The sequence below is a fragment of the Hypanus sabinus genome, chromosome 13, assembly GCF_030144855.1.
Source record: "Hypanus sabinus isolate sHypSab1 chromosome 13, sHypSab1.hap1, whole genome shotgun sequence".
In the NCBI taxonomy this organism is placed as follows: domain Eukaryota; kingdom Metazoa; phylum Chordata; class Chondrichthyes; order Myliobatiformes; family Dasyatidae; genus Hypanus; species Hypanus sabinus.
The window spans coordinates 72,591,225-72,605,356 of record NC_082718.1 but is presented as its reverse complement, the minus strand read 5'-3'; the positions used below and the strand labels follow the sequence as shown (position 1 = coordinate 72,605,356).

General features: G+C 48.6%; 1 protein-coding gene across 1 annotated transcript in view; it reads left to right on the top strand.

The window, feature by feature from the left end:
• The window catches only part of LOC132403977 (unconventional myosin-XVIIIb-like), a gene marked incomplete at its 5' end in the record, with an annotated part of 415,128 nt that overhangs the window by 312,052 nt on the left and 88,944 nt on the right, over positions 1-14,132 (top strand). The window contains one exon of the mRNA XM_059987873.1: positions 10,117-10,254. Coding sequence (XP_059843856.1) covers positions 10,117-10,254 — 138 coding nt within the window. The remainder of the gene's footprint in view (positions 1-10,116; positions 10,255-14,132) is intronic.

The following is a 14,132-nucleotide window of genomic DNA, read 5'->3' as shown; positions in this document are numbered from 1 at the left end:
CTGTAAAAGCTAGAATATGCAATATTGAAACTTTGATCTGTCTGAAAATGACAAAAATAGTTAATGTACAGAGTACGTTAAAAGGAAGCACGAGCCATGTTCATTCGTTGATAGGTCTTTGAAGGACATGTTTCCGAAAACACTTGTTCTCAAGATCTCTTGTACGTTTTGCTCTCTGGATCACAGAAAATTCCTTTGATCATCTGGTTCTAATTCTACAAGTCTGCACAATTAGTTTTGATTCTTTTCTGAAGTTTGAAGTTTAAATTCAAATTCAAGTGTATTGTAATGAGCATACATACCCAAGGTACACGTGCCATGAAAATTAGCATTTTATAGCAGCAGACCACACATTACAAACATAAATTACCATCAACTTAATTTAACATAAGTTATGCATAACTTACGTGACAACAATAAAAATAAGCATTAGTGCAATTTCAGGAAGAGAGGAAAGAAATAGAGTCTGGGGTGTTAAGGTATGGGTTTCTTAGGTCACTTCAAAAATCTGATGGCAGTGGGGAAGCAGTTGCTGCTGAACCTTAAGGAGTGAGTCTAGGCTGCTGTACCTCCAGCATGATGGATTCATCAAGGAATGACATGTCTGTTTATATCCTGGCTAGATACAAACTGTTGCCAGCTAGTATTTTAGTATTTTTGTAGTATTCAGCAATGTCCTTTGCCTTCTTGTTAACTGTGCCTCACTCCTCTCCGAGTTGGAAGGCTCCAGGTCAAATCTCATTTCTGAGCCCTGAATGCAAGTCTAGGCTGCATTGGGCATTATTACTGATGCTATGATGCCAGAGTTACCCTATTTTAGATGAAATTGTCTAGGTGGATGACAGAGGCTCCAAGATACCACATAAAGAAGGGCAGGAGGTGGAGTCATCTGAGGTAGCCTGGTATCTCTCAGAACAAACAGTTATCCAGTTGGTGTCTGTAGGAAGTTTCTGTTTACAGAATGGTTACTAGTTAGAAACACAAACCATACATTATGAGCTAAGAAGCACAATGGGATTTTCTGAAAGAGATGTCAAGGTGCTATATAAATGCAAGTTTTAATTTCCTGTTCTGGTTCCAGTCTTTGAAACTGTGAAGGTTTCTTTGCTGTTATCATCTTTTATTTATGATCTTGTTATCCTGAACTCTACTGAAAATTTTGTGGAAGGTCCACTTGCCTTACTATTTGCAAAGAGTGGATGTTTGATTTTGAAATTCAACCTTTTGTTTGTATACTGTGTCTTTGTACACAATTCAATCTATCCATTCCCATACTTATCTCCACAGCCCAATGTTTTTTCTAAACTTCATTTATCCATTTCCCTGTTGATTGGTGCAGTTGAATGTTCATTCAGCCTTTGCTTCTTACTGTTTGATCAATATTTATCTTCTTGCCTCTTTGGAGTACTTCATCGGTCACTTCCAACTGTGTCCCTGCATCTTGAATTATCCACAGGCCTTTCTGTATCCCCGATATAAACCATCTAGATTCTACAACCTCTATCAAATCTCCTCCCAACCATCTGTAAGTCTATTTTCACAACTGGTATTTGTCATCACTGGAACCACAGCTTCCCTTGTATGGACAACACAAAGTACACTGCAGATGCCGAGGTCAAAACAACACGTACTAACAAGCTGGATGAACTCAGCAGGTTGGGCAGCATCTGTTGAAATGAGCAGTCAATGTTTCGGGTCAAGACCCTTTGTCAGGACTGAAGAAGGAGGGGGCTGGGGCCCTATAAAGAAGGTTGGGGGGAGGGGGAAGGTGCCAGGTGAAAAACCAATCAGAGGAAAGATCAAGGGGTGGGGGAGGGGAAGCAGGGAGGGGATAGACCAAAGAGGTGAAGAAGGAATGTAAGGGGAAAGCACTATAGGTAATAGAAGAAGGCAGAATCATGAGAGGGGTGATATGACCATATCCATATAACCATATAGCAATTACAGCACGGAAACATTATTACTATTACTGTTACGTGGCACAGGCAGTAATCCCGAGATTACTACCTTTGTGGTCCTTCTTCTCAGCTGCCTTCCTAACTCCCTATATTCTCCTTTCAGGACCTCTTCCCTTTTCCTACCTATGTCATTGGTACCTATGTGTACCACGACCTCTGGCTCCGCACCCTCCCACTTCAGGATATCTTGGACGCAATCAGAAACATCCCGAACCCTGGCACCAGGGAGGCAAACTACCATCCGAGTCTCCTGATCGCGTCCACAGAATCACCTATCTGACCCCCTAGCTATCAAGTCCCCTATTACTACAGCCTTCCTCTTTCTTTCCCTACCCTTCTGAGCTACAGGGCCGGACTCTGTGCCGGAGGCACGGCCACTGTTGCTTCCCCCAGGTAGGCTGTTCCCCCCCCAACAGTACTCAAACAGAAGTACTTATTGTCAAGGGGTACAGCCACTGGGGTACTCTCTAGTACCTGACTCTTCCCCGTCCCCCTCCTAACCGTGACCCATCTGATTGCCTCCCGTGGCCCCAGTGTGACCACCAGCCTGTAACTCCTCTCTATCAACTCCTCACTCTCCCTGACCAGACGAAGGTCATCGAGCTGCAGCTCCAGTTCCTTAACACAATCCTTTAGGAGCTGCAGCTCAGTGCACCTGGTGCAGATGTGGACGTCCGGGAGGCTAGGAGACTCCAGGATCTCCCACATTCGACACCGAGAACAACAAGCTGCCCTCACACTCATACTTCCCCTTTCCTCAAATAACAGGAAAAACTGAAACCTAAACCTACCTTGCCTCGCCCGCTTCTGCCTAAGCCCGTTGAGCCCAAGCCCTTTAGCCTTCACGCTGCTCCCGGCTCACTCCACTGCCTGCAAATGACGCTGCCCGCTGTATAAGGCTGTGTCCTTTTTAAATCTTCCCCACTTCACAGCCTGCCGTCACACGCCTGCGCAGTCCCGCCTCTCTTAATTCCGATGAGAAGAAGAAAAATTCAAGATGGCTCCCACCGCACTCCCGTTCTGATCCTCCGACTTCCTTCTCCAAACAAATAGGCAGCTGGAAGAGGAGGCAGAGTGAAAGTGGGATGGGGGAAGGGAGACGGAATTACCGGAAGCTGGAGAATTCAATGTTCATACCAAGGGACTGGAGACTACCCAGAAAGTATATGAGATGTTGTTCCTCCAACCTGAGTTTGGCCTCATCATGGCAGTAGAGGAGGCCATCTATGGACATATCCGAATGGAATGTGAAGCAGAGTTGAAGTAGGTGGCAACCGGGAGATTCTGTCTGTTGTGGTGGACGGAGCAGAGGTGCTCGATGAAGCAGTCCCCCAATCTGCGTCAGGTCTCACCGATGTAGAGGAGGCTGCACTGGGAGCACTGGATGCAATAGATGACCCCAACAAACTCACAAGTGAAGTGTTGCCTCACCTGGAAGGATTGTTTGGGGCCCTGAATGGTGGTAAGAGAGGAGGTGTAGGGACAGGTGTAGCACTTACACTTGCAGGGATAAGTACCAGGAGATCTGTGGGGAGGGGCGTGTGGACCAGGCAGTTGCGGAGGGAACGACCCCTGCAAAAAGCAGAGAGGGGTAGAGAGGGAAAGATGTGCTGAGTGGTGGGGTCCTGTTAAAGCTGACGGAAATTGCGGAGGATAATATGCTGGATCCGGAGGCTGGTGGGGTGGTAGGTGAGGACAAGGGGAACACGGTCCCTGTTGCGGTTATGGGGGGATGGAGTGAGGGCCAAAGTGCGGGAAATGGAGGAGATGCGGATGAGGGCATCATTGATGAGGGCAGAAGGGAAACCACTAACCTTAAAGAAAGAGGACATTTGAGATGTCCTGGAGCAGATGCGGCGGAGACGGAGGAACTGGGATTACTTTTGGCAGGGTGGGAAGAGATATAATCAAGGTAGTTATGGGAGTCAGTGGGTTTATAGAAGATGTCAGTGGATAGTCTGTCTCCAGAGATGGAGACAGAGAGATTGAGAAAGGGAAGAGAAGTGTCCGAGATGGACCAGGTCAATTTGAGGGCTGGGTTAAAGTTAGGGGCAAAGTCAATGAAATTGACAAGCTCAGTATGGGTGCAGGAAGCAGCACCAATGTAGTCGTCAATGTAGTGAAGGAAAAGTTGGGGAGCAGTACCAGTTTAGATTTGAAGCATAGACTGTTACACATAACCCAAAAAAAGGGGTAGGCATAGCTGGGGCCCATGTGAGTGCCCATAGCTACACCCTTAGTTTGAAGAAAGCGGGAAGAGCCAAAAGAGAAGTTATTAAGTGTGAGTACCAGTTCCACCAACCGGAGGAGGGTGCTGGTGTTGGGGAACTGGTGAGGTCTATTGTCAAGAAAGTAGCAGAGGGCTTTGAGGCCTTCTTGATGGGAGATTGAAGTGTATAAGGATTGGACATCCATGGTGAAAATGAAGCAGTCGGAACCGGGGAACTGGAAGTTATTGAAGAGGTGGAGGGCATGGGATGTACCCCGGATGTAGGAGGTGGAAGGACTGAACTATGAGTGAAAAAATGGAGACCAGGTAGGCAGGTACAAGTTTGGTGGGGCAGGAGCAGGCCAAAACTATAGGCCTGCCAGGACAGTCAGGCTTGTGGACCTTGGGGAGGAGGTAAAACCGAGTAGTGCAGGGTGTGGGAATTATGAGTTTTTTGGCTGAGGATGGAAGTTCTCCGGAGTTGATAAGGGCAGTGATGGTATGGGAGACAATGGTTTGATGTTTTTGGGTGGGGTCCTGTTCCAGGGGTAAGTACGAGGAGGTGTCAGAGAGCTGCCGTTTGGCCTCAGTGAGGTAGAGGTCCATTTGACAGACTACTACAGCACCACCTTTGTCTGCGGGTTTGATGGTGAGGTTAGGATTAGTGCGGAGAGAGTGGAGGGCAGTGCTTTCAGAGGGAGTGAGGTTGGAACAGGAGAGAGGAGTGGTGAAGTTGAGAAGGTTGATGTCTCGGCGACAGTTGGAGATGAAAAGATCGAGTGCAGGTAGAAGGCCCGGTGGGGATGTCCACGAGGAGGAGGAGGGTTGAAGATGTGAGAAGGGTTCATCAATGGGGGGGGGGGGGGGGAATCCTTGTTAAAGTAGTAGGCTCAGAGGGAAGAAGAGTTCCGCGTCATGTCAGCCACGGAACTCACTGAGGTGTGGACGGAGGGGACAAAAATGAGGCCCTTGCTAAGCACAGAATGCTCTGCCTCAGAGAGGGGAAGGTCAGAGGGGACGATGAAGACATGGCAAGGGTTGGGGCTGGGGTCAGAGGAGGGTAAAGAGTGGGAGGAGGGAGAGGGTGGTTGGGATGTTCAGGGAGAGCAGGCTGAGGAGAGGATGAGGGATCAGAGGAATGGAGGGGGATGAGGGGTGGAGGGAAGGTTGGGAGTCGCGGGGAATATAGGGGGTAGTAGAGGAATAAGACGAGTGGTAGGACCCAGCGGCAGTAAGAGCAGTCCCGGTCTGGAGAGTATCAGGATCTCGGTCTGAACTGGATCTGGAACTGAGGGTGTTGGAGCCTGTGGTCTGCAGGGCACCAGAACTGAGGTCCGAGTCAGAAGCGAGTGAGTCCATGGCGCGTCAGGGACTGATGCCCATGTCCGGGAGGTCGTGGTTCCAGTCGGGGTTAGAGTCAGAGGTGGATGGGTCTTTGGCCTGCTGAAGGCCTGAGAAGTCAAAGTCCGAGGGGTCGGGGTTTGGACTGGAAGCGGTCATTGGGGGCTGCAGGCAGGCGAGCTTGTAATCCTTCTTGGACACGAGGAGGGAGAAGAAACGGCAGTTGGAGGTGTGAATCTGGTGGAGAATGAAGTGTAGGAGAGGTCCATGGCAGACAGTGAAGAGCGAGGCCCGCAGTGGTGGCTGAGAGAGAGAGACAGTGTCCGTAGGTATCTCCGCATGGCGGTGGGTGTGGCTTGGAGAATCCGACGGGAGCAGCGAAGGGAGCAACGGTCAATAAAACAGAGGTACTAGGGATCGTCGCTGGGCCCAAACTGGGAGGCCTGGAACCGGAGCTGGAATCCCTGCGGTACAAGATGGTGGCGGAGACACGTTCCCAAAAATGAGATGTGGCTGTGGTACCATGTCTGGGTACATGATACATGATCAAAGAGTCAAAGAGAGGGGGAGATCACAGAGGGTGAGCAGTGAGAAAGGGTCTCACTGAAGTCCCATCGAAGAGAAGATTTAGACTTCTTCAGGGTAGGCATAACTCAAAGAGACTTTGCAGCAGAGTAATGAATAGTAAACACAAAGTACACTGCAGATGCTGTGGTCAAAACAACACGTACAAACAAGCTGGATGAACTCAGCAGGTTGGGCAGCATCCGTTGAAATGAGCAGTCAATGTTTCAGGCCGAGACCCTTCATCAGGACTAACTGACAGGAAAGATAGTAAGAGATTTGAAAGTAGTGGGGGGAGGGGGAAATGCAAAATGATAGGAGAAGATCGGAGGGGGTGGGATGAAGCTAAGAGCTGGAAAGGAGATTGGTAAAAGTGATACAGAGCTGGAGAAGGGAAAGGATCATGAGACGGGAGGCCTCAGGAGAAAGAAAGGAGGTGGGGGGGGAGCACCAGAGGGAGATGGAGAACAGGCAAACAACTAAATATGTCAGGGATGGGGTAAGAAGGGGAGGAGGGGCATTAACAGAAGTTAGAGAAGTCAATGTTCATGCCATCAGGTTGGAGGCTACCCAGCCGGTATTTAAGGTGTTGTTCCTCCAACCTGAGTCTGGATTCATTTTGACAATAGGGGAGGCCATGGATAGCCATATTTCATTTTGACAATATTTTATTCTATGCTTTTTTTTCATCTTGTTCTACCTCAATGCCCTGTGTAATGATCTGATTTGTATGAACAGTTTGCAAGAAACCTTTTTGCTGTATCTTGGTACACGTGATAATAGTAACTAATTCCAATTCCAAATCATTGTAGTATATCTTATTTCTCCTTGTCTAGGGCCTTTACTTCCTTCATAATACATGCACTAACAATCTGGATAGGAACGTAGGAGGTATGATTAGTAACTTTGCAGATAACACAAAAATTGGTGGTATTGTTGACAAAGGGAGGAGGATAATTGAGCTTATTATCAAATAGAGTTACTGTCACATGCCCAACTACAGTGAGGTACAGGTACAATGAAAAACTTGTTTGTAGCAGCATCACAGGCACATAGGTACAGCCCACACTCAGAATGTAAATTAAGTACAGTACAAGTTATACATAAATTCTGCAGGACAATGAGGACAAGATAGCTGTACACTACAGGAAGATATTGATCAGTTGTAGGAATGGCTCGAACTACAGCAGATTTAATTTAATCCTGATAAGTGCAAGGTGATGTGCTTTGGGAGGACCAGTAAAGGCAGGACATATACAATGAATGGTTGGACTCGAAGGAGTACTGAAACACAGGGACTGAGGTGTACAAATATGAAGATATCTGAAGGTGGCAACATGGATAGGTGAGGTGGTGAAGAAACCGTTTGGATTGTTGTCCTCATTAGCTGAGGCACAAAACTTAAAAGCAGGATATTTAAGAGGAAGTACAGTGATATAATGGTATCACAGTGCCAATAGTCAGCAATTGGGATCCAACTCCTGCTGCGGTCTGCAAGGAGTTTGCGTGTTCTCCCCATGATTGAGGATGCCTAGGTCTCCTCCCACTTTCCAAAGACATACTGGTTAGGGTTCAAAAGTGAATAGGCATGTTATGTTGGTGTGGGAAGAATGATGACAGTTGTGTGCTGCCCAACAAACATTCAGATTGTAAACATAAAGGACACTGCAGATGCTGCGGTCAAAGCAACATGTACTACAAGCTGGAGGAACTCAGCAGGTCAGACAGCATCTGTGGAAATAAACAGTCATTGTTTTGGACCGAGACCCTTCATCAGGACGAAGGGTCTCGGCCCGAAACGTTGACTGTTCGTTTCCACGGATGCTGTCCGACCTGCTGAGTTCCTCCAGCTTGTTGTACGTGTACATTCAGATTGTGTTGGTCCTTAATGCAAATGATGCATTTCACTGCATGCTTCAATATACATGTGACAAATCTTTAATGGTACTACTTTATAAAACGTTGGTTAGGCCACAACTGGAAGTGTGTGCAGTTATTGTACTGGAGAGCATTAAGAGGAGATGTTGCCTGGAATGCAATGTTTCATTGATGAGGAGAGCCTGGATTTATTTTCCTTCGAGCAGAAGATGTTGAGAGGGAAATCTGATAAAAACTTCTAAAGAGAGAGTAGCATCGATAGAGCAGAACATTTCCCCATGGCAGAGGTGTCTAAAGTAAAGGCAATTTATTGTCAAGATACATCTATATCACCACGTACTACCCTGAGTTCATTTTCTTGGAGGCATTCACAGTGGAACACAAAATTAATAAACTATAAAGAGAGACTGACAAACAAGCTATGTGCAAAAGAAGGCAATCTGTTCAAATACAAAAATAAATAAATAAATAAATAAATAATGCTGGGGGCATCAGTTGTAGAGTCCTTGAAAGTGAGTCCATAGTTTGTGGAATCAGTTCAGAGTTGAGGTGAGTGAAGTTATCCGCACTGGTTCAGGAGACTGATATAAACCAGAGGGCACAGGTTTAGGGTAAGAGGTAAGATTTGAGGAAAATCTTTTTCATGCAGAGGGGTGCTTGAAGCCTTGACTGCACTATCTGAGTGGCCTTCTCAAATTGAAAACACACCTGGATGAACATTTGAATCACCCAAGGTAGAGAAGTCTAGAGACCAAATGGAGTCAGTGTGGTATTAGGTGAAGGGTTTGTTTCCAAGTTCTATGACTATTTGATTCTATAAGAATTGGATATAATACTCTGGCTCTTTATTTCTCTTCTAATACCTCCTGACCTGATGAGCTCCTCCAACATTTTGTGTGCGTTGCTCAGGATTTCCAACATCTGCACAATCTTTGCTTGTTCAGCATAACCTTTCAGAATTGTACTTTAATGTTTCTATATTTATCAAGTCCATGATCTTATTTAATTTAGTCAACACTCACTCAAGCTACTGTGCCACCTCTAGAGATTCACCCACACACAGACTCAGATCCATGATTCCACAGTGCATTGAGGATTATAGCACTTAGTCAATGTAACACAGACCCTCACGATAAACTTCCTTTGGCGTTGATCTCCCCATTTCACCACCAAACAGAGGTATGCAAAATTGTGAAGGGTTTAGATGGGATAACTACAAAGCAGGGTTTTCCCACCAAAATTGCGTGAGACTACAACTGGAGGTCATGGGTTAAGGGCAAAGGGTGAGATATTTAAGGGGAACATGAAAGGGAAGTTCTTCAACCAGAGGGGCAGGGTGTGAGTGTGGAATGAACCATCAGTGGAAATGTGAATGCGTATTCAATTGAAACATTTGAGAGAAGTTTGAATAGAAGGGGAGGGAGGACTGTGATCCAGGTGCAGGTTGATGGGACTAGGCAGAATAAAAGTTCAGCACTGACTAGATGGGTTGAAGGGCCAGTTTTGTTGTAGCGCTATGTAGATTATATGACCCACCTGCCAACATCTATCCTCCATTAGTTCCATGGTAAAACAGTTTATCATTTAATTTCTTTCATTGGATTTGTAAATGATCATTAAATGCAAGATAGCATTTTACAAACCAGTTTATCATTTTAAGCATATGTTGCCATGACGGAGTATCTCTCCTTCTCCAGCGATATAATGTAAGTGACTTTATCAAGAAAAGGTGCAATGCACATGAGAGTTAGAGTCAGAATCATGCAGAGAGACAGCAGAGAAACAGGCTCTGCAGCCCATCAAGTCTGTACTGGCTATCAACTGTTACCTGATTCCTACATTAATCCCATTTTTCATTCTCCCCCACCTACATCTCATTGACTCTTTCCATCTTCTACCACTCATCTGTAATAGCCAATTAACCTACCAAATAGCATGTCTTTGGGATTAGGGAAAAAAACCAGAGCACACATGAGGAAATTCACAGAGTCACAAGGAGATTGTGCAAACTCCGCACGGACAGCACCCGAGGTCAGGACTGGAGCTGTGAGGCAGCGAATTTGGTCTCTGAGCCACTCTTGTTGCCACGGAGAGACAGATTGATTGTTTTCTGTTACCTGAGTTGTGCTTCCAACCATACATTAATTGGTCTTTATCAAAACTCAGTTGCAGGTGGCACAGAGTAGGATTGAATTCATGGAAAACTCGATGGTGGAACGTGGAATTGTAAGCCGACAGGAAGCTACCATCTGTGATCTTGAGAACAAGCTCGAGTTCCAGAGGGCACAGCTGAAGAGATTTGAGGTGAATAATAACATTTATTGAAGTTCCTTTCTCTTAAATTATTCACTTCTCCCTGTCAGAGTTTTTGAATCATTACATCAACCTAGGAATCACCTCAGAATACTGTCGGTTTGGAAGGGGACACAAGAAAGACAACAAATGTCCATGATAAAAAACATGATTTGAATTCTATTTCTGATTCTGAACTAGCAAAGACCACACACACCCAGATGGTCTCACTTCTCCACTGTCCATCAGGCAGAATATCCACCTGGGCGGTCTCTCTTCACCCCGTCCCATCAGACAGAATACCCACCCGGACAGTCTCTCTTCACCCCGTCCCATCAGTCAGAATACCCACCTGGACAGTCTCTCTTCACCCCTCTCCCATCAGACAGAATACCCACCTGGACAGTCTCTCTTCACCCAGTCCTATCGGACAGAATACCCACCCAGACAGTCTCTCTTCACCCAGTCCTATCGGACAGAATACCCACCTGGACAGTCTCTCTTCACCCCGTCCCATCAGACAGAATATCCACCCGGACATTCTCTCTTCACCCAGTCCTATCGGACAGAATACCCACCCGGACAGTCTCTCTTCACCCCTCTCCCATCAGACAGAATACCCACCTGGACAGTCTCTCTTCACCCCATCCAATCAGACAGAATATCCACCCGGACATTCTCTCTTCACCCAGTCCTATCGGACAGAATACCCACCCGGACAGTCTCTCTTCACCCCTCTCCCATCAGACAGAATACCCACCTGGACAGTCTCTCTTCACCCTGTCCCATCAGACAGAATATCCACCCGGACAGTCTCTCTTCACCCCGTCCCATCAGCCAGAATACCCACCCGGACAGTCTCTCTTCACCCCGTCCCATCAGACAGAATATCCACCCAGACAGTCTGTTTCTCCCCCATCCCATCGGACAGAATACTCACCGGGACTGTCTCTCTTTACCCCTGTCCCATCAGACAGTCTCTCTTCACCCCGTCCCATCAGACAGCATACCCACCTGGGCGGTCTCTCTTCTCCCCTGTCCATCGGACAGAATACCCATCCGGACAGTCTCTCTTCACCCCGTCCCATCGGACAGTCTCTCTTCATCCTGTCCCATCAGACAGTCTCTCTTCTCCCCTGTCCATCGGACAGAATACCCATCCGGACAGTCTCTCTTCACCCTGTCCCATCGGACAGTCTCTCTTCACCCCGTCCCATCAGACAGCGTACCCACCTGGGCGGTCTCTCTTCTAGCCTGTCCATCAGACAGAATACCCACCCGGACAGTCTCTCTTCACCCCGTCCCATCAGACAGAATACCCACCTGGACAGTCTCTCTTCACCCCGTCCCATCAGACAGAATATCCACCCGGACAATCTCTCTTCACCCCGTCCCATCAGACAGAATACCCACCCGGACAGTCTCTCTTCACCCCTCTCCCATCAGACAGAATACCCACCTGGACAGTCTCTCTTCACCCCATCCAATCAGACAGAATATCCACCTGGACATTCTCTCTTCACCCCGTCCCATCAGACAGAATACCCACCCGGACATTCTCTCTTCACCCCGTCCCATCAGACAGAATACCCACCCGGACAGTCTCTCTTCACCCCATCCCATCGGACAGAATACCCACCCGGACAGTCTCTCTTCACCCCGTCCCATCAGACAGAATACCCACCCGGACAGACTCTCTTCACCCCGTCCCATCAGACAGAATACCCACCTGGACAGTCTCTCTTCACCCCGTCCCATCAGACAGAATATCCACCCAGACAGTCTCTCTTCACCCCGTCCCATCAGCCAGAATACCCACCCGGACAGTCTCTCTTCACCCCGTCCCATCAGACAGAATATCCACCCAGACAGTCTGTTTCTCCCCCATCCCATCGGACAGAATACTCACCGGGACTGTCGCTCTTTACCCCTGTCCCATCAGACAGTCTCTCTTCACCCCGTCCCATCAGACAGCATACCCACCTGGGCAGTCTCTCTTCTCCCCTGTCCATCGGACAGAATACCCATCCGGACAGTCTCTCTTCACCCCGTCCCATCGGACAGAATATCCACCCGGACAGTCTCTCTTCACCCCTTTCCCATCAGGCTGAATACCCACCTGGACAGTCTCTCTTCACCCCATCCCATCGGACAGAATACCCACCCGGACAGTCTCTCTTCACCCCGTCCCATCAGACAGAATACCCACCCGGACAGTCTCTCTTCACCCCGTCCCATCAGACAGCATACCCACCTGGGCGGTCTCTCTTCTAGCCTGTCCATCAGACAGAATACCCACCTGGGCGGTCTCCCTTCACCCCGTCCCATCGGACAGTCTCTCTTCACCCAGTCCTATCGGACAGAATACCCACCTGGACAGTCTCTCTTCACCCCTCTCCCATCAGACAGAATACCCACCTGGACAGTCTCTCTTCACCCCATCCAATCAGACAGAATATCCACCTGGACAGTCTCTCTTCACCCAGTCCTATCGGACAGAATACCCACCTGGACAGTCTCTCTTCACCCCGTCCCATCAGACAGAATATCCACCCGGACAGTCTCTCTTCACCCCGTCCCATCAGACAGAATACCCACCCGGACATTCTCTCTTCACCCCGTCCCATCAGACAGAATACCTACCCGGGCAGTCTCTCTTCACCCCATCCCATCGGACAGAATACTCACCGGGACTGTCTCTCTTTACCCCTGTCCCATCAGACAGTCTCTCTTCACCCCGTCCCATCAGACAGCATACCCACCAGGGCAGTCTCTCTTCTCCCCTGTCCATCGGACAGAATACCCATCCGGACAGTCTCTCTTCACCCCGTCCCATCGGACAGAATATCCACCCGGACAGTCTCTCTTCACCCCTTTCCCATCAGGCTGAATACCCACCTGGACAGTCTCTCTTCACCCCATCCCATCGGACAGAATACCCACCCGGACAGTCTCTCTTCACCCCGTCCCATCAGACAGAATACCCACCCGGACAGTCTCTCTTCACCCCGTCCCATCAGACAGAATACCCACCTGGACAGTCTCTCTTCACCCCGTCCCATCAGACAGAATATCCACCCGGACAGTCTCTCTTCACCCCGTCCCATCAGCCAGAATACCCACCCGGACAGTCTCTCTTCACCCCGTCCCATCAGACAGAATATCCACCCAGACAGTCTGTTTCTCCCCCATCCCATCGGACAGAATACTCACCGGGACTGTCTCTCTTTACCCCTGTCCCATCAGACAGTCTCTCTTCACCCCGTCCCATCAGACAGCATACCCACCTGGGCAGTCTCTCTTCTCCCCTGTCCATCGGACAGAATACCCATCCGGACAGTCTCTCTTCACCCCGTCCCATCGGACAGAATATCCACCCGGACAGTCTCTCTTCACCCCTTTCCCATCAGGCTGAATACCCACCTGGACAGTCTCTCTTCACCCCATCCCATCGGACAGAATACCCACCCGGACAGTCTCTCTTCACCCCGTCCCATCAGACAGAATACCCACCCGGACAGTCTCTCTTCACCCCGTCCCATCAGACAGCATACCCACCTGGGCGGTCTCTCTTCTAGCCTGTCCATCAGACAGAATACCCACCTGGGCGGTCTCCCTTCACCCCGTCCCATCGGACAGTCTCTCTTCACCCAGTCCTATCGGACAGAATACCCACCTGGACAGTCTCTCTTCACCCCTCTCCCATCAGACAGAATACCCACCTGGACAGTCTCTCTTCACCCCATCCAATCAGACAGAATATCCACCTGGACAGTCTCTCTTCACCCAGTCCTATCGGACAGAATACCCACCTGGACAGTCTCTCTTCACCCCGTCCCATCAGACAGAATATCCACCCGGACAGTCTCTCTTCACCCCGTCCCATCAGA